The sequence below is a fragment of the Coregonus lavaretus genome, assembly GCF_964263955.1.
Source record: "Coregonus lavaretus genome assembly, contig: HAP1_SCAFFOLD_1724, whole genome shotgun sequence".
In the NCBI taxonomy this organism is placed as follows: Eukaryota; Metazoa; Chordata; class Actinopteri; order Salmoniformes; family Salmonidae; genus Coregonus; species Coregonus lavaretus.
Window position 1 is genome coordinate 27,501 of NW_028160500.1, and position 19,198 is coordinate 46,698.

General features: G+C 48.0%; 1 protein-coding gene across 3 annotated transcripts in view; it reads left to right on the top strand.

Annotated features, from left to right (window-relative positions):
* Positions 1-19,198, top strand: part of LOC311121733 (transmembrane anterior posterior transformation protein 1 homolog) — a 60,122-nt gene that overhangs the window by 24,377 nt on the left and 16,547 nt on the right. The window contains exons 9-13 of one of the 3 annotated variants that reach the window (XM_084196191.1): positions 1,617-1,726; positions 8,295-8,354; positions 8,446-8,514; positions 10,396-10,472; positions 18,480-18,649. In XM_084196191.1, coding sequence (XP_084052317.1) covers positions 1,617-1,726; positions 8,295-8,354; positions 8,446-8,514; positions 10,396-10,472; positions 18,480-18,649 — 486 coding nt within the window. Of the gene's footprint in view, positions 1-1,616; positions 1,737-8,294; positions 8,355-8,445; positions 8,515-10,395; positions 10,766-18,479; positions 18,650-19,198 lie in introns of those variants that run through there. The other 2 variants (XM_084196193.1, XM_084196192.1) reach the window with 2 other exon arrangements.

The window sequence follows — 19,198 nt, forward strand, 5'->3', positions numbered from 1 at the left end:
GCTAAGGTGGGCGAGGTAGCTAACTACGATGTTGATCTATTGGAATGGCTAAGGTGGGCGAGGTAGCTAACTACGATGTTGATCTATTGGAATGGCTAAGGTGGGCGAGGTAGCTAACTACGATGTTGATCTATTGGAATGGCTAAGGTGGGCGAGGTAGCTAACTACGATGTTGATCTATTGGAATGGCTAAGGAGGGCGAGGTAGCTAACTACGATGTTGATCTATTGGAATGGCTAAGGTGGGCGAGGTAGCTAACTACGATGTTGATCTATTGGAATGGCTAAGGTGGGCGAGGTAGCTAACTACGATGTTGATCTATTGGAATGGCTAAGGTGGGCGAGGTAGCTAACTACGATGTTGATCTATTGGAATGGCTAAGGTGGGCGAGGTAGCTAACTACGATGTTGATCTATTGGAATGGCTAAGGAGGGCGAGGTAGCTAACTACGATGTTGATCTATTGGAATGGCTAAGGTGGGCGAGGTAGCTAACTACGATGTTGATCTATTGGAATGGCTAAGGTGGGCGAGGTAGCTAACTACGATGTTGATCTATTGGAATGGCTAAGGTGGGCGAGGTAGCTAACTACGATGTTGATCTATTGGAATGGCTAAGGTGGGCGAGGTAGCTAACTACGATGTTGATCTATTGGAATGGCTAAGGTGGGCGAGGTAGCTAACTACGATGTTGATCTATTGGAATGGCTAAGGTGGGCGAGGTAGCTAACTACGATGTTGATCTATTGGAATGGCTAAGGAGGGCGAGGTAGCTAACTACGATGTTGATCTATTGGAATGGCTAAGGTGGGCGAGGTAGCTAACTACGATGTTGATCTATTGGAATGGCTAAGGTGGGCGAGGTAGCTAACTACGATGTTGATCTATTGGAATGGCTAAGGAGGGCGAGGTAGCTAACTACGATGTTGATCTATTGGAATGCTAAAATATTCAGCATAGGAGTTACTTGTCATATTGTAATATTTTTTCACTTTGTCATAATTCCATGGCCAGTGTTGAATAGAGGAGAATCCTAGACCATTTTGTGCACTTTAGAGACGGTTTTACAAGCAGATTATGCAGCATTATTGACCCGTATCAGCTGGGTGTCTGTATTGATAATGTATCGATCAGTTATGTTATTGATTAGTGCTGTATTAATATAGTATTGATAATTTCCTGATCGGTTATTATGATTGATTAGTGTTGTATTGTTAATGTACTGATTTCATTATTGATTAGGGATGTATTGATAACGTACTGATCGGTTATTATGATTGATTAGTGTTGTATTGTTAATGTACTAATTTCATTATTGATTAGTGATGTATTGATAACGTACTGATCGGTTAATATGATTGATTAGTGTTGTATTGTTAATGTACTGATTTCATTATTGATTAGTGATGTATTGATAACATGCTGATCGGTTAATATGATTGATTAGTGTTGTATTGTTAATGTACTGATTTCATTATTGATTAGTGATGTATTGATAACATGCTGATCGGTTAATATGATTGATTAGTGTTGTATTGTTAATGTACTGATTTCATTATTGATTAGTGATGTATTGATAACATACTGATCGGTTAATATTATTGATTTTTAATGACAGATCACCTGTGGGTGCTGTTTCCTGACGTCGTCATGGTGATAGCATCTGAGGTTACCGTGGATGTCGTCAAGCACGCCTTCATCACCAAGTTTAACGACATCACTGCAGACGTAAGAGAGGGTGTGTGTTTGTGTGTGTCTCTTGGGGTATGTAGGAAAACAGCCTGAAATAAAGCTGATATTCTGTGCTGTCTCCTGATATGAAACATTTGATCTCAAATCCAAAATGGTGGAGTAAAGAGCCCAGCTGAAAGAAATGCAGCTTTACTGTCCAGATACATCCAAAATGGTGGAGTAAAGAGCCCAGCTGAAAGAAATGCAGCTTTACTGTCCAGATACATCCAAAATGGTGGAGGAAAGAGCCCAGCTGAAAGAAATGCAGCTTTACTGTCCAGATACATCCAAAATGGTGGAGGAAAGAGCCCAGCTGAAAGAAATGCAGCTTTACTGTCCAGATACATCCAAAATGGTGGAGGAAAGAGCCCAGCTGAAAGAAATGCAGCTTTACTGTCCAGATACATCCAAAATGGTGGAGGAAAGAGCCCAGCTGAAAGAAATGCAGCTTTACTGTCCAGATACATCCAAAATGGTGGAGGAAAGAGCCCAGCTGAAAGAAATGCAGCTTTACTGTCCAAATACATCCAAAATGGTGGAGTAAAGAGCCCAGCTGAAAGAAATGCAGCTTTACTGTCCAGATACATCCAAAATGGTGGAGGAAAGAGCCCAGCTGAAAGAAATGCAGCTTTACTGTCCAGATACATCCAAAATGGTGGAGGAAAGAGCCCAGCTGAAAGAAATGCAGCTTTACTGTCCAGATACATCCAAAATGGTGGAGGAAAGAGCCCAGCTGAAAGAAATGCAGCTTTACTGTCCAGATACATCCAAAATGGTGGAGGAAAGAGCCCAGCTGAAAGAAATGCAGCTTTACTGTCCAGATACATCCAAAATGGTGGAGGAAAGAGCCCAGCTGAAAGAAATGCAGCGTTACTGTCCAGATACATCCAAAATGGTGGAGTAAAGAGCCCAGCTGAAAGAAATGCAGCTTTACTGTCCAGATACATCCAAAATGGTGGAGTAAAGAGCCCAGCTGAAAGAAATGCAGCTTTACTGTCCAGATACAATGTTGTTGAGTGTCACTCTACAGATGAGGTCAAATATATTGGCACCTTTTGCATGATTCACTATTCCTTCTAAAATAAGTTGGAATTGAAAAAAAGTTTGGTTTCCTAACTGAAATTTAGATTTTTCGCTTCAAAGTAAAAAACAAATGGCCTGGACTAAATGATTCCAAATAATTTGGTTGAAGGCGGGTGATTCTAATTTCCTGTGTAATTTATCTCACCTGAGGTAAGTTGCAGATGCTTACAACTACAGGGTATAAATAGCTATTTAACCAGTTTTGATTTGCTGGTGTTTACAGGGTATAAATAGACATCCAACCAGTTTTGATTTGCTGGTGTTTACGGGGTATAAATAGCCATTCAACCAGTTTTGATTTGCTGGTGTTTACAGGGTATGAATAGACATTCAACCAGTTTTGATTTGCTGGTGTTTACAGGGTATAAATAGACATTCAACCAGTTTTGATTTGCTGGTGTTTACAGGGTATGAATAGACATTCAACCAGTTTTGATTTGCTGGTGTTTACAGGGTATAAATAGACATTCAACCAGTTTTGATTTGCTGGTGTTTACAGGGTATAAATAGCTATTCAACCAGTTTTGATTTGCTGGTGTTTACAGGGTATAAATACAGTGGGGTAAAAAAGTATTTAGTCAGCCACCAATTGTGCAAGTTCTCCCACTTAAAAAGATGAGAGGCCTGTAATTTTCATCATAGGTACACGTCAACTATGACAGACAAAATTAGAAAAAAAATCCAGAAAATCACATTGTAGGATTTTTTATTAATTTATTTGCAAATTATGGTGGAAAATAAGTATTTGGGCAATAACAAAAGTTTCTCAATACTTTGTTATATACCCTTTGTTGGCAATGACACAGGTCAAACGTTTTCTGTAAGTCTTCACAAGGTTTTCACACACTGTTGCTGGTATTTTGGCCCATTCCTCCATGCAGATCTCCTCTAGAGCAGTGATGTTTTGGGGCTGTCGCTGGGCAACACGGACTTTCAACTCCCTCCAAAGATTTTCTATGGGGTTGAGATCTGGAGGCTGGCTAGGCCACTCCAGGACCTTGAAATGCTTCTTACGAAGCCACTCCTTTGTTGCCCGGGCGGTGTGTTTGGGATCATTGTCATGCTGAAAGACCCAGCCACGTTTCATCTTCAATGCCCTTGCTGATGGAAGGAGGTTTTCACTCAAAGCCTCACGATACATGGCCCCATTCATTCTTTCCTTTACACGGATCAGTCGTCCTGGTCCCTTTGCAGAAAAACAGCCCCAAAGCATGATGTTTCCACCCCCATGCTTCACAGTAGGTATGGTGTTCTTTGGATGCAACTCAGCATTCTTTGTCCTCCAAACACGACGAGTTGAGTTTTTACCAAAAAGTTCTATTTTGGTTTCATCTGACCATATGACATTCTCCCAATCCTCTTCTGGATCATCCAAATGCACTCTAGCAAACTTCAGACGGGCCTGGACATGTACTGGCTTAAGCAGGGGGACACGTCTGGCACTGCAGGATTTGAGTCCCTGGCGGCGTAGTGTGTTACTCATGGTAGGCTTTGTTACTTTGGTCCCAGCTCTCTGCAGGTCATTCACACTAGGTCCCCCCGTGTGGTTCTGGGATTTTTGCTCACCGTTCTTGTGATCATTTTGACCCCACGGGGTGAGATCTTGCGTGGAGCCCCAGATCGAGGGAGATTATCAGTGGTCTTGTATGTCTTCCATTTCCTAATAATTGCTCCCACAGTTGATTTCTTCAAACCAAGCTGCTTACCTATTGCAGATTCAGTCTTCCCAGCCTGGTGCAGGTCTACAATTTTGTTTCTGGTGTCCTTTGACAGCTCTTGGGTCTTGGCCATAGTGGAGTTTGGAGTGTGACTGTTTGAGGTTGTGGACAGGTGTATTTTATACTGATAACAAGTTCAAACAGGTGCCATTAATACAGGTAACGAGTGGAGGACAGAGGAGCCTCTTAAAGAAGAAGTTACAGGTCTGTGAGAGCCAGAAATCTTGCTTGTTTGTAGGTGACCAAATACTTATTTTCCACCATAATTTGCAAATAAATTCATTAAAAATCCTACAATGTGATTTTCTGGATTTTCTTTTCTCAATTTGTCTGTCATAGTTGACGTGTACCTATGATGAAAATTACAGGCCTCTCTCATCTTTTTAAGTGGGAGAACTTGCACAATTGGTGGCAGACTAAATACTTTTTTCCCCACTGTATGTTTGCAAATTTATTAAAAATAAAAACAGAAAAATACGTTATTTACATAAGTATTCAGACCCTTTGCTCTGAGACTCGAAATTGAGCTCCGGTGCATTCTGTTTCCATTGATCATCCTTGAGATGTTTCTACAACTTGATTGGAGTCCACCTGTGGTAAATACTATTGATTTGGAAAGGCACACACCTGTCTATATAAGGTCTCAGAGTTGATAGTGCATGTCAGAGCAAAAACCAAGCCATGAGGTCGAAGGAATTGTCCGTAGAGCTCCAAGACAGGATTGTGTCAAGGCACAGATCTGGGGAAGGGTACCAAAAAACGTCTGCAGCATTGAAGGTCCCCAAGAACACAGTGGCCTCCATCATTCTTAAATGGAAGAAGTTTGGAACCACCAAGACTCTTCCTAGAGCTGGCCGCCTGGCAAAACTGAGCAATCGGGGGAGAAGGGACTTGGTCAGGGAGGTGACCAAGAACCCGATGGTCACTCTGACAGAGCTCCAGAGTTCCTCTGTGGAGATGGGAGAACCTTTCAGAAGGACAACTATCTCTGCAGCACTCCACCAATCAGGCCTTTATGGTAGAGTGGCCAGACGGAAGCCACTCCTCAGTAAAAGGCACATGACAGCCTGCTTGGAGTTTGCCAAAAGGCACCTAATGGACTCTGACCATGAGCAACAAGATTCTCAGGTCTGATGAAACCAAGATTGAACTCTTTGGCCTGAAGGCCAAGCGTGACGTCTGGAGGAAACCTGGCACCATCCCTACGGTGAAGCATGGTGGTGGCAGCATCATGCTGTGGGGATGTTTTTCAGCGGCAGGGACTGGGAGACTAGTCAGGATCGAGGGAAAGATGAACGGAGCAAAGTACAGAGAGATCCTTGATGAAAACCTGGAACTCAGACGGGGGCGAAGGTTCACCTTCCAACAGGACAACGACCCTAAGCTTACAGCCAAGACAACGCAGGAGTGGCTTCTGGACAAGTCTCAATGTCCTTTGTGGCCCAGTCAGAGCCCGGACTTGAACCCGATCGAACATCTCTGGAGAGACCGGAAAATAGCTGTGCAGCGACACTCCCCATCCAACCTGACAGAGCTTGTAGCGTCATACCCAAGAAGACTCAAGGCTGTAATCGCTGCCAAAGGTGCTTCAACAAAGTACTGCGTAAAGGGTCTGAATACTTATGTAAAATGTGATATTTCAGTTTGTCGTCATGGGGAATTGTGTGTAGATTGATGAGGGGGGGGGAACAATCAATTTTAGAATAAGGCTGTAACGTAACAAAATGTTGAAAAACTCAAGGGGTCTGAATACTTTCCAAATGCACTGTATGTCATCAAGGATGCCAATATATTAGAGTTAATCTGTATAAAACATCTAACTATGTCATCAAGGGGTGCCAATATATATTAGAGTTAATCTGTATGAAACATCTAACTACAGTGAGGGAAAAAAGTATTTGATCCCCTGCTGATTTTGTACGTTTGCCCACTGACAAAGAAATGATCAGTCTATAATTTTAATGGTAGGTTTATTTGAACAGTGAGAGACAGAATAACAACAACAAAATCCAGAAAAACGCATGTCAAAAATGTTATAAATTGATTTGCATTTTAATGAGGGAAATAAGTATTTGACCCCCTCTCAATCAGAAAGATTTCTGGCTCCCAGGTGTCTTTTATACAGGTAACGAGCTGAGATTAGGAGCACACTCTTAAAGGGAGTGCTCCTAATCTCAGTTTGTTACCTGTATAAAAGACACCTGTCCACAGAAGCAATCAATCAATCAGATTCCAAACTCTCCACCATGGCCAAGACCAAAGAGCTCTCCAAGGATGTCAGGGACAAGATTGTAGACCTACACAAGGCTGGAATGGGCTACAAAACCATCGCCAAGCAGCTTGGTGAGAAGGTGACAACAGTTGGTGCGATTATTCGCAAATGGAAGAAACACAAAAGACCTGTCAATCTCACTCGACCTGGGGCTCCATGCAAGATCTCACCTCGTGGAGTTGCAATGATCATGAGAACGGTGAGGAATCAGCCCAGAACTACACGGGAGGATCTTGTCAATGATCTCAAGGCAGCTGGGACCATAGTCACCAAGAAAACAATTGGTAACACACTACGCCGTGAAGGACTGAAATCCTGCAGCGCCCGCAAGGTCCCCCTGCTCAAGAAAGCACATATACAGGCCTGTCTGAAGTTTGCCAATGAACATCTGAATGATTCAGAGGAGAACTGGGTGAAAGTGTTGTGGACAGATGAGACCACAATCGAGCTCTTTGGCATCATCTCAACTCGCCGTATTTGGAGGAGGAGGAATGCTGCCTATGACCCCAAGAACACCATCCCCACCGTCAAACATGGAGGTGGAAACATTGTGCTTTGGGGGTGTTTTTCTGCTAAGGGGACAGGACAACCACCGCATCAAAGGGACGATGGACGGGGCCATGTACCGTCAAATCTTGGGTGAGAACCTCCTTCCCTCAGCCAGGGCATTGAAAATGAGTCGTGGATGGGTATTCCAGCATGACAATGACCCAAAACACACGGCCAAGGCAACAAAGGAGTGGCTCAAGAAGAAGCACATTAAGGTCCTGGAGTGGCCTAGCCAGTCTCCAGACCTTAATCCCATAGAAAATCTGTGGAGGGAGCTGAAGATTTGAGTTGCCAAACGTCAGCCTCGCAACCTTAATGACTTGGAGAAGATCTGCAAAGAGGAGTGGGACAAAATCCCTCCTGAGATGTGTGCAAACCTGGTGGCCAACTACAAGAAACGTCTGACCTCTGCGATTGCCAACAAGGGTTTTGCCACCAAGTACTAAGTTATGTTTTGCAGAGGGGTCAAATACTTATTTCCCTCATTAAAATGCAAATCAATTTATAACATTTTTGACATGCGTTTTTCTGGATTTTGTTGTTGTTATTCTGTCTCTCACTGTTCAAATAAACCTACCATTAAAATTATAGACTGATCATGTCTTTGTCAGTGGGAAAACGTACAAAATCAGCAGGGGATCAAATACTTTTTTCCCTCACTGTATGTCATCAAGGGGTGCCAATATATTAGAGTTAATCTGAATGAAACATCTAACTATGTCATCAAGGGGTGCCAATATATTAGAGTTAATCTGTATAAAACATCTAACTATGTCATCAAGGGGTGCCAATATATTAGAGTTAATCTGTATAAAACATCTAACTATGTCATCAAGGGGTGCCAATATATTAGAGTTAATCTGTATAAAACATCTAACTATGTCATCAAGGGGTGCCAATATATTAGAGTTAATCTGTATGAAACATATAACTATGTCATCAGGTGTACGGAGAGTACCGCGCCAGCCTGGCCTTCGACCTCGTCAGCAGCAGACAGAAAAACGTGAGATTTAAAAATGTATCTTGATGATGAATAGATTGTGTTGATTAGTTGTTATTGACGGGGTCATTATTATAATGGTGTTGCTTACCAGGCCTATACAGACTACAGCGACGCAGTCTCCAGGAGAATGGGCTTCATACCACTGCCTTTAGCACTGCTGGTAAGAGACTGACTGGGTGTGTGTGTGTGTGTGTGTGTGTGTGTGTGTGTGTGTGTGTGTGTGTGTGTGCAGACCTGGGTTCAAGTACTATTTCAGGTATTTAAATTACTTTTCAATTCATTTCAAAATAAGTATTCAGATTACCTTTTTATTTGAAAAAACAAGTAGTTTTTTTTAACACTCGGAATGTATTTAATCTCAAATACACTGGCTGTGTCCCAATACTCATACTTGTATCGTAAATAGTAGGCCGTTTGAGTATGCGAAAATAGAACGAATTTCGAAAATCGAGTATACTTTAAATGCCAGGATGTCATCCTCATTTCAGTTTCTCATCTAGTAGAATTCACTGAACACTATTGAGGAAGAATGGTCTTTATCTAGTAGAATTCACTGAACACTATTGAGGAAGAGAATGGTCTTTATCTAGTAGAATTCACTGAACACTATTGAGGAAGAGAATGGTCTTTATCTAGTAGAATTCACTGAACACTATTGAGGAAGAGAATGGTCTTTATCTAGTAGAATTCACTGAACACTATTGAGGAAGAGAATGGTCTTTATCTAGTAGAATTCACTGAACACTATTGAGGAAGAGAGCAGTCTTTATCTAGTAGAATTCACTGAACACTATTGAGGAAGAGAACGGTCTTTATCTAGTAGAATTCACTGAACACTATTGAGGAAGAGAACGGTCTTTATCTAGTAGAATTCACTGAACACTATTGAGGAAGCAGGATGTTGATATTTGTTGCTTACTGCATACATTTCTACTAAACAGTACTTTCTAAATAGTATGTAGTATGATGAGTACACAGTATGTAGTTTTAGTAGGTAAGACAGATTCAGACACGGCCTCTGACTCAAATACACTCCCATGTATTTGAAATAAGTGTTTGAAAAAACTTTAAAATACTATTGCCAGACTATTTGGATTTTTCAAATAACCATTCAAACCATATTATTATATTATTACTCAAATAAAAGTACTTGTTTTGGGCTGTGGATTTGAAAATTCTCAAATGGAAAGAAACAAGTATTTAAATAACCAAAACTCACTGTGGGAGGGGGACAGGTCAATACTCACTGTGGGAGGGGGGGGGACAGGTCAATACTCACTGTGGGAGGGGGGGGGGACAGGTCAATACTCACTGTGGGAGGGGGACAGGTCAATACTCACTGTGGGAGGGGGGGGACAGGTCAATACTCACTGTGGGAGGGGGACAGGTCAATCAATACTCACTGTGGGAGGGGGACAGGTCAATCAATACTCACTGTGGGAGGGGGACAGGTCAATCAATACTCACTGTGGGAGGGGGACAGGTCAATCAATACTCACTGTGGGAGGGGGACAGGTCAATACTCACTGTGGGAGGGGGACAGGTCAATACTCACTGTGGGAGGGGGACAGGTCAATACTCACTGTGGGAGGGGGACAGGTCAATACTCACTGTGGGAGGGGGACAGGTCAATACTCACTGTGGGAGGGGGACAGGTCAATACTCACTGTGGGAGGGGGACAGGTCAATACTCACTGTGGGAGGGGGACAGGTCAATACTCACTGTGGGAGGGGGACAGGTCAATACTGTATTTTAGATGGGGGGGGACAGGTCAATACCCACTGTGGGAGGGGGACAGGTCAATACTCACTGTGGGAGGGGGACAGGTCAATACTGTATTTTAGATGGGGGGGGACAGGTCAATACCCACTGTGGGAGGGGGACAGGTCAATACCCACTGTGGGAGGGGGACAGGTCAATACTCACTGTGGGAGGGGGACAGGTCAATACTCACTGTGGGAGGGGGACAGGTCTGTATTTTAGATGGGGGGGAACAGGTTTATTATTGATTTGGCTGATATTGCTGTGTGTCTGTTTCAGTTGATCAGGGTGGTGACCAGCTCAGTGAAGATCCAGGGATCTCTCTCCTTCATGTGTGTTCTTCTCTTCTACCTGGGGTAAGACACCAGCTCAGTGAAGATCCAGGGATCTCTCTCCTTCATGTGTGTTCTCCTCTTCTACCTGGGGTAAGACACCAGCTCAGTGAAGATCCAGGGATCTCTCTCCTTCATGTGTGTTCTCCTCTTCTACCCGGGGTAAGACACCTTCTCTTCTACCTGGGGTAAGACGCCTTCTCTTCTACCTGGGGTAAGACACCTTCTCTACTACCTGGGGTAATACACCTTCTCTTCTACCTGGGGTAAGACACCTTCTCTTCTACCTGGGGTAAGACACCTTCTCCTCTACCCGGGGTAAGACGCCTTCTTTTCTACCCGGGGTAAGACGCCTTCTCTTCTACAAGGGGTAAGACACCTTCTCCTCTACCCAGGGTAAGACGCCTTCTCTTCTACCCGGGGTAAGACGCCTTCTCTTCTACCCGGGTTAAGACGCCTTCTCTTCTACCCGGGTTAAGACGCCTTCTCTTCTACCCGGGGTAAGACACCTTCCCTTCTACCCGGGGTAAGACGCCTTCTCTTCTACCCGACGCCTTCTCTTCTACCTGGGGTAAGACGCCTTCTCTTCTACCTGGGGTAAGACGCCTTCTCTTCTACCCGGGGTAAGACGCCTTCTCTTCTACCCGGGGTAAGACGCCTTCTCTTCTACCCGAAGCCTTCTCTTCTACCCGGGGTAAGACGCCTTCTCTTCTACCCGACGCCTTCTCTTCTACCCGGGGTAAGACGCCTTCTCTTCTACCCGGGGTAAGACGCCTTCTCTTCTACCTGGGGTAAGACGCCTTCTCTTCTACCCGACGCCTTCTCTTCTACCTGGGGTAAGACGCCTTCTCTTCTACCCGACGCCTTCTCTTCTACCTGGGGTAAGACGCCTTCTCTTCTACCCGGGGTAAGACGCCTTCTCTTCTACCCGAAGCCTTCTCTTCTACCCGGGGTAAGACGCCTTCTCTTCTACCCGACGCCTTCTCTTCTACCCGGGGTAAGACGCCTTCTCTTCTACCCGGGGTAAGACGCCTTCTCTTCTACCTGGGGTAAGACGCCTTCTCTTCTACCCGGGGTATGACACCTTCTCTTCTACCCGGGGTAAGACACCTTCTCTTCTACCTGGGGTAAGACGCCTTCTCTTCTACCTGGGGTAAGACGCCTTCTCTTCTACCTGGGGTAAGACACCTTCTCCTCTACCCGGGGTAAGACGCCTTCTCTTCTACCCAGGGTAAGACGCCTTCTCTTCTACAAGGGGTAAGACACCTTCTCCTCTACCCGGGGTAAGACGCCTTCTCTTCTACCCGGGGTAAGACGCCTTCTCTTCTACCCGGGGTAAGACACCTTCTCCTCTACCCGGGGTAAGACGCCTTCTCTTCTACCCGGGGTAAGACGCCTTCTCTTCTACCCGGGGTAAGACACCTTCTCCTCTACCCGGGGTAAGACGCCTTCTCTTCTACCCGGGGTAAGACACCTTCTCCTCTACCCGGGGTAAGACACCTTCTCCTCTACCCGGGGTAAGACGCCTTCTCTACTACCCGGGGTAAGACGCCTTCTCTTCTACCCGGGGTAAGACGCCTTCTCTTCTACCCGGGGTAAGACGCCTTCTCTTCTACCCGGGGTAAGACGCCTTCTCTTCTACCCGGGGTATGACACCTTCTCTTCTACCCGGGGTAAGACACCTTCTCTTCTACCTGGGGTAAGACGCCTTCTCTTCTACCTGGGGTAAGACGCCTTCTCTTCTACCTGGGGTAAGACACCTTCTCTACTACCTGGGGTAATACACCTTCTCTTCTACCTGGGGTAAGACACCTTCTCTTCTACCCGGGGTAAGACGCCTTCTCTTCTACCCGGGGTAAGACGCCTTCTCTTCTACCCGGGGTAAGACGCCTTCTCTTCTACCCGGGGTAAGACACCTTCTCTACTACCTGGGGTAAGACACCTTCTCTTCTACCCGGGTTAAGACGCCTTCTCTTCTACCCGGGGTAAGACGCCTTCTCTTCTACCCGGGGTAAGACGCCTTCTCTTCTACCCGGGGTAAGACACCTTCTCTACTACCTGGGGTAAGACACCTTCTCTTCTACCTGGGGTAAGACACCTTCTCTTCTACCCGGGGTAAGACGGCTTCTCTTCTACCTGGGGTAAGACGCCTTCTCTTCTACCCGGGGTAAGACGCCTTCTCTTCTACCTGGGGTAAGACGCCTTCTCTTCTACCCGGGGTATGACACCTTCTCTTCTACCCGGGGTAAGACACCTTCTCTTCTACCTGGGGTAAGACGCCGTCTCTTCTACCTGGGGTAAGACGCCTTCTCTTCTACCTGGGGTAAGACACCTTCTCTTCTACCTGGGGTAAGACACCTTCTCCTCTACCCGGGGTAAGACGCCTTCTCTTCTACCCGGGGTAAGACGCCTTCTCTTCTACAAGGGGTAAGACACCTTCTCCTCTACCCGGGGTAAGACGCCTTCTCTTCTACCCGGGGTAAGACGCCTTCTCTTCTACCCAGGTTAAGACGCCTTCTCTTCTACCCGGGTTAAGACGCCTTCTCTTCTACCCGGGGTAAGACACCTTCCCTTCTACCCGGGGTAAGACGCCTTCTCTTCTACCCAACGCCTTCTCTTCTTCCTTGGGGTAATACGCCTTCTCTTCTACCTGGGGTAAGACGCCTTCTCTTCTACCCGGGGTAAGACGCCTTCTCTTCTACCCGGGGTAAGACGCCTTCTCTTCTACCCGACGCCTTCTCTTCTACCTGGGGTAAGACGCCTTCTCTTCTACCCGGGGTAAGACGCCTTCTCTTCTACCCGAAGCCTTCTCTTCTACCCGGGGTAAGACGCCTTCTCTTCTACCCGACGCCTTCTCTTCTACCCGGGGTAAGACGCCTTCTCTTCTACCCGGGGTAAGACGCCTTCTCTTCTACCTGGGGTAAGACGCCTTCTCTTCTACCCGGGGTATGACACCTTCTCTTCTACCCGGGGTAAGACACCTTCTCTTCTACCTGGGGTAAGACGCCTTCTCTTCTACCTGGGGTAAGACGCCTTCTCTTCTACCTGGGGTAAGACACCTTCTCCTCTACCCGGGGTAAGACGCCTTCTCTTCTACCCAGGGTAAGACGCCTTCTCTTCTACAAGGGGTAAGACACCTTCTCCTCTACCCGGGGTAAGACGCCTTCTCTTCTACCCGGGGTAAGACGCCTTCTCTTCTACCCGGGGTAAGACGCCTTCTCTTCTACCCGGGGTAAGACACCTTCTCCTCTACCCGGGGTAAGACGCCTTCTCTTCTACCCGGGGTAAGACGCCTTCTCTTCTACCCGGGGTAAGACACCTTCTCCTCTACCCGGGGTAAGACGCCTTCTCTTCTACCCGGGGTAAGACACCTTCTCCTCTACCCGGGGTAAGACACCTTCTCCTCTACCCGGGGTAAGACGCCTTCTCTACTACCCGGGGTAAGACGCCTTCTCTTCTACCCGGGGTAAGACGCCTTCTCTTCTACCCGGGGTAAGACGCCTTCTCTTCTACCCGGGGTATGACACCTTCTCTTCTACCCGGGGTAAGACACCTTCTCTTCTACCTGGGGTAAGACGCCTTCTCTTCTACCTGGGGTAAGACGCCTTCTCTTCTACCTGGGGTAAGACACCTTCTCTACTACCTGGGGTAATACACCTTCTCTTCTACCTGGGGTAAGACACCTTCTCTTCTACCCGGGGTAAGACGCCTTCTCTTCTACCCGGGGTAAGACGCCTTCTCTTCTACCCGGGGTAAGACGCCTTCTCTTCTACCCGGGGTAAGACACCTTCTCTACTACCTGGGGTAAGACACCTTCTCTTCTACCCGGGTTAAGACGCCTTCTCTTCTACCCGGGGTAAGACGCCTTCTCTTCTACCCGGGGTAAGACGCCTTCTCTTCTACCCGGGGTAAGACACCTTCTCTACTACCTGGGGTAAGACACCTTCTCTTCTACCTGGGGTAAGACACCTTCTCTTCTACCCGGGGTAAGACGGCTTCTCTTCTACCTGGGGTAAGACGCCTTCTCTTCTACCCGGGGTAAGACGCCTTCTCTTCTACCTGGGGTAAGACGCCTTCTCTTCTACCCGGGGTATGACACCTTCTCTTCTACCCGGGGTAAGACACCTTCTCTTCTACCTGGGGTAAGACGCCTTCTCTTCTACCTGGGGTAAGACGCCTTCTCTTCTACCTGGGGTAAGACACCTTCTCTTCTACCTGGGGTAAGACACCTTCTCCTCTACCCGGGGTAAGACGCCTTCTCTTCTACCCGGGGTAAGACGCCTTCTCTTCTACAAGGGGTAAGACACCTTCTCCTCTACCCGGGGTAAGACGCCTTCTCTTCTACCCGGGGTAAGACGCCTTCTCTTCTACCCGGGTTAAGACGCCTTCTCTTCTACCCGGGTTAAGACGCCTTCTCTTCTACCCGGGGTAAGACACCTTCCCTTCTACCCGGGGTAAGACGCCTTCTCTTCTACCCGACGCCTTCTCTTCTACCTGGGGTAAGACGCCTTCTCTTCTACCTGGGGTAAGACGCCTTCTCTTCTACCCGGGGTAAGACGCCTTCTCTTCTACCCGGGGTAAGACGCCTTCTCTTCTACCCGACGCCTTCTCTTCTACCTGGGGTAAGACGCCTTCTCTTCTACCCGGGGTAAGACGCCTTCTCTTCTACCCGAAGCCTTCTCTTCTACCCGGGGTAAGACGCCTTCTCTTCTACCCGACGCCTTCTCTTCTACCCGGGGTAAGACGCCTTCTCTTCTACCCGGGGTAAGACGCCTTCTCTTCTACCTGGGGTAAGACGCCTTCTCTTCTACCCGGGGTATGACACCTTCTCTTCTACCCGGGGTAAGACACCTTCTCTTCTACCTGGGGTAAGACGCCTTCTCTTCTACCTGGGGTAAGACGCCTTCTCTTCTACCTGGGGTAAGACACCTTCTCCTCTACCCGGGGTAAGACGCCTTCTCTTCTACCCAGGGTAAGACGCCTTCTCTTCTACAAGGGGTAAGACACCTTCTCCTCTACCCGGGGTAAGACGCCTTCTCTTCTACCCGGGGTAAGACGCCTTCTCTTCTACCCGGGGTAAGACACCTTCTCTTCTACCCGGGGTAAGACACCTTCTCCTCTACCCGGGGTAAGACGCCTTCTCTTCTACCCGGGGTAAGACGCCTTCTCTTCTACCCGGGGTAAGACACCTTCTCCTCTACCCGGGGTAAGACGCCTTCTCTTCTACCCGGGGTAAGACACCTTCTCCTCTACCCGGGGTAAGACACCTTCTCCTCTACCCGGGGTAAGACGCCTTCTCTACTACCCTGGGTAAGACGCCTTCTCTTCTACCCGGGGTAAGACGCCTTCTCTTCTACCCGGGGTAAGACGCCTTCTCTTCTACCCGGGGTATGACACCTTCTCTTCTACCCGGGGTAAGACACCTTCTCTTCTACCTGGGGTAAGACGCCTTCTCTTCTACCTGGGGTAAGACGCCTTCTCTTCTACCTGGGGTAAGACACCTTCTCTACTACCTGGGGTAATACACCTTCTCTTCTACCTGGGGTAAGACACCTTCTCTTCTACCCGGGGTAAGACGCCTTCTCTTCTACCCGGGGTAAGACGCCTTCTCTTCTACCCGGGGTAAGACGCCTTCTCTTCTACCCGGGGTAAGACACCTTCTCTACTACCTGGGGTAAGACACCTTCTCTTCTACCCGGGTTAAGACGCCTTCTCTTCTACCCGGGGTAAGACGCCTTCTCTTCTACCCGGGGTAAGACGCCTTCTCTTCTACCCGGGGTAAGACACCTTCTCTACTACCTGGGGTAAGACACCTTCTCTTCTACCTGGGGTAAGACACCTTCTCTTCTACCTGGGGTAAGACGCCTTCTCTTCTACCCGGGGTATGACACCTTCTCTTCTACCCGGGGTAAGACACCTTCTCTTCTACCTGGGGTAAGACGCCTTCTCTTCTACCTGGGGTAAGACGCCTTCTCTTCTACCTGGGGTAAGACACCTTCTCTTCTACCTGGGGTAAGACACCTTCTCCTCTACCCGGGGTAAGACGCCTTCTCTTCTACCCGGGGTAAGACGCCTTCTCTTCTACAAGGGGTAAGACACCTTCTCCTCTACCCGGGGTAAGACGCCTTCTCTTCTACCCGGGGTAAGACGCCTTCTCTTCTACCCGGGTTAAGACGCCTTCTCTTCTACCCGGGTTAAGACGCCTTCTCTTCTACCCGGGGTAAGACACCTTCCCTTCTACCCGGGGTAAGACGCCTTCTCTTCTACCCGACGCCTTCTCTTCTACCTGGGGTAAGACGCCTTCTCTTCTACCTGGGGTAAGACGCCTTCTCTTCTACCCGGGGTAAGACGCCTTCTCTTCTACCCGGGGTAAGACGCCTTCTCTTCTACCCGACGCCTTCTCTTCTACCTGGGGTAAGACGCCTTCTTTTCTACCCGGGGTAAGACGCCTTCTCTTCTACCCGAAGCCTTCTCTTCTACCCGGGGTAAGACGCCTTCTCTTCTACCCGACGCCTTCTCTTCTACCCGGGGTAAGACGCCTTCTCTTCTACCCGGGGTAAGACGCCTTCTCTTCTACCTGGGGTAAGACGCCTTCTCTTCTACCCGGGGTATGACACCTTCTCTTCTACCCGGGGTAAGACACCTTCTCTTCTACCTGGGGTAAGACGCCTTCTCTTCTACCTGGGGTAAGACGCCTTCTCTTCTACCTGGGGTAAGACACCTTCTCCTCTACCCGGGGTAAGACGCCTTCTCTTCTACCCAGGGTAAGACGCCTTCTCTTCTACAAGGGGTAAGACACCTTCTCCTCTACCCGGGGTAAGACGCCTTCTCTTCTACCCGGGGTAAGACGCCTTCTCTTCTACCCGGGGTAAGACTCCTTCTCTTCTACCCGGGGTAAGACACCTTCTCCTCTACCCGGGGTAAGACGCCTTCTCTTCTACCCGGGGTAAGACGCCTTCTCCTCTACCCGGGGTAAGACGCCTTCTCTTCTACCCGGGGTAAGACACCTTCTCTTCTACCCGGGGTAAGACACCTTCTCTTCTACCTGGGGTAAGACACCTTCTCCTCTACCCGGGGTAAGACACCTTCTCTTCTACCTGGGGTAAGACACCTTCTCCTCTACCCGGGGTAAGACACCTTCTCTTCTACCCGGGGTAAGACACCATTTTAAAAGGCCCCCTAGTGACCCCAGGGGTCTAAACGACAGTCCCGTATCGGATGGGCCAGCACTCACACATGGAGTGAAGGGAGAGATGCATTCTGATAAGTTCAAGCATACGACCGCTGAGACACGTTTTAAAATGTAATTGTGGGAAAAAGCAACTAATGTTGTTATTGTCAAAGAGAGGGGAGTCTTAGCTTTCTGTGAGTATAAAAGGTGTTTCTCAACTCCCTATTGGGGAAATGAACCGACTTTCCAACTGGAGAATGTAACTGAGATGAGGGTGCCATTCGTGGTGAAAACATCAATGACTGTACAGAAAAATACAAATATAATCTTGTATTTATCGTTATCGAGCAAAATGAGTCAATTTATGGCGATATGACTTCTGTCCATATCGCCCAGCTCTGGTATGATGGGTTCTAAGGTGCAGCATCACCTTACCACTCTGGTATGATGGGTTCTAAGGTGCAGCATCACCTTACCACTCTGGTATGATGGGTTCTAAGGTGCAGCATCACCTTACCACTCTGGTATGATGGGTTCTAAGGTGCAGCATCACCTTACCACTCTGGTATGATGGGTTCTAAGGTGCAGCATCACCTTACCACTCTGGTATGATGGGTTCTAAGGTGCAGCATCACCTTACCACTCTGGTATGATGGGTTCTAAGGTGCAGCATCACCTTACCACCCGAAAGGGTATCTTTAACTGTGTGTGTGTGTGTGTGTCTGTGTGTGTGTCTGTGTGTGTCTGTGTGTGTGTGTGTGTGTGTGTGTGTGTCTGTGTGTGTGTGTGTCTGTGTGTGTCTGTGTGTGTCTGTGTGTGTGTGTGTGTGTGTGTGTGTGTGTGTGTGTGTGTGTGTGTAGGTTGATCTCTCTGAAGGTACTGAACAGTATCGTGTTGCTGGGGACGTCGTGTGTGTTCGTTAAAGAAGCCAATATGGAGGAGAAGCTGTTCCAGTCTCCCCCCTCTGCTGCCTCCAGCCGCTCCAACTCTAGAGCGCACAGACCCACTCACACACAGACCGCCCCCTCAGGTAAAACACACACAGACCGCCCCCTCAGGTAATACACACACACAGACCGCCCCCTCAGGTAAAACACACACACAGACCGCCCCCTCAGGTAAAACACACACACACAGACCGCCCCCTCAGGTAAAACACACACAGACCGCCCCCTCAGGTAAAACACACACACAGACCGCCCCCTCAGGTAAAACACACACAGACCGCCCCCTCAGGTAAAACACACACAGACCGCCCCCTCAGGTAATACACACACAGACCGCCCCCTCAGGTAAAACACACACACAGACCGCCCCCTCAGGTAAAACACACACAGACCGCCCCCTCAGGTAAAACACACACAGACCGCCCCCTCAGGTAAAACACACACAGACCGCCCCCTCAGGTAACACACACACACAGACCGCCCCCTCAGGTAAAACACACACAGACCGCCCCCTCAGGTAACACACACACACAGACCGCCCCCTCAGGTAAAACACACACAGACCGCCCCCTCAGGTAAAACACACAGACCGCCCCCTCAGGTAAAACACACAGACCGCCCCCTCAGGTAAA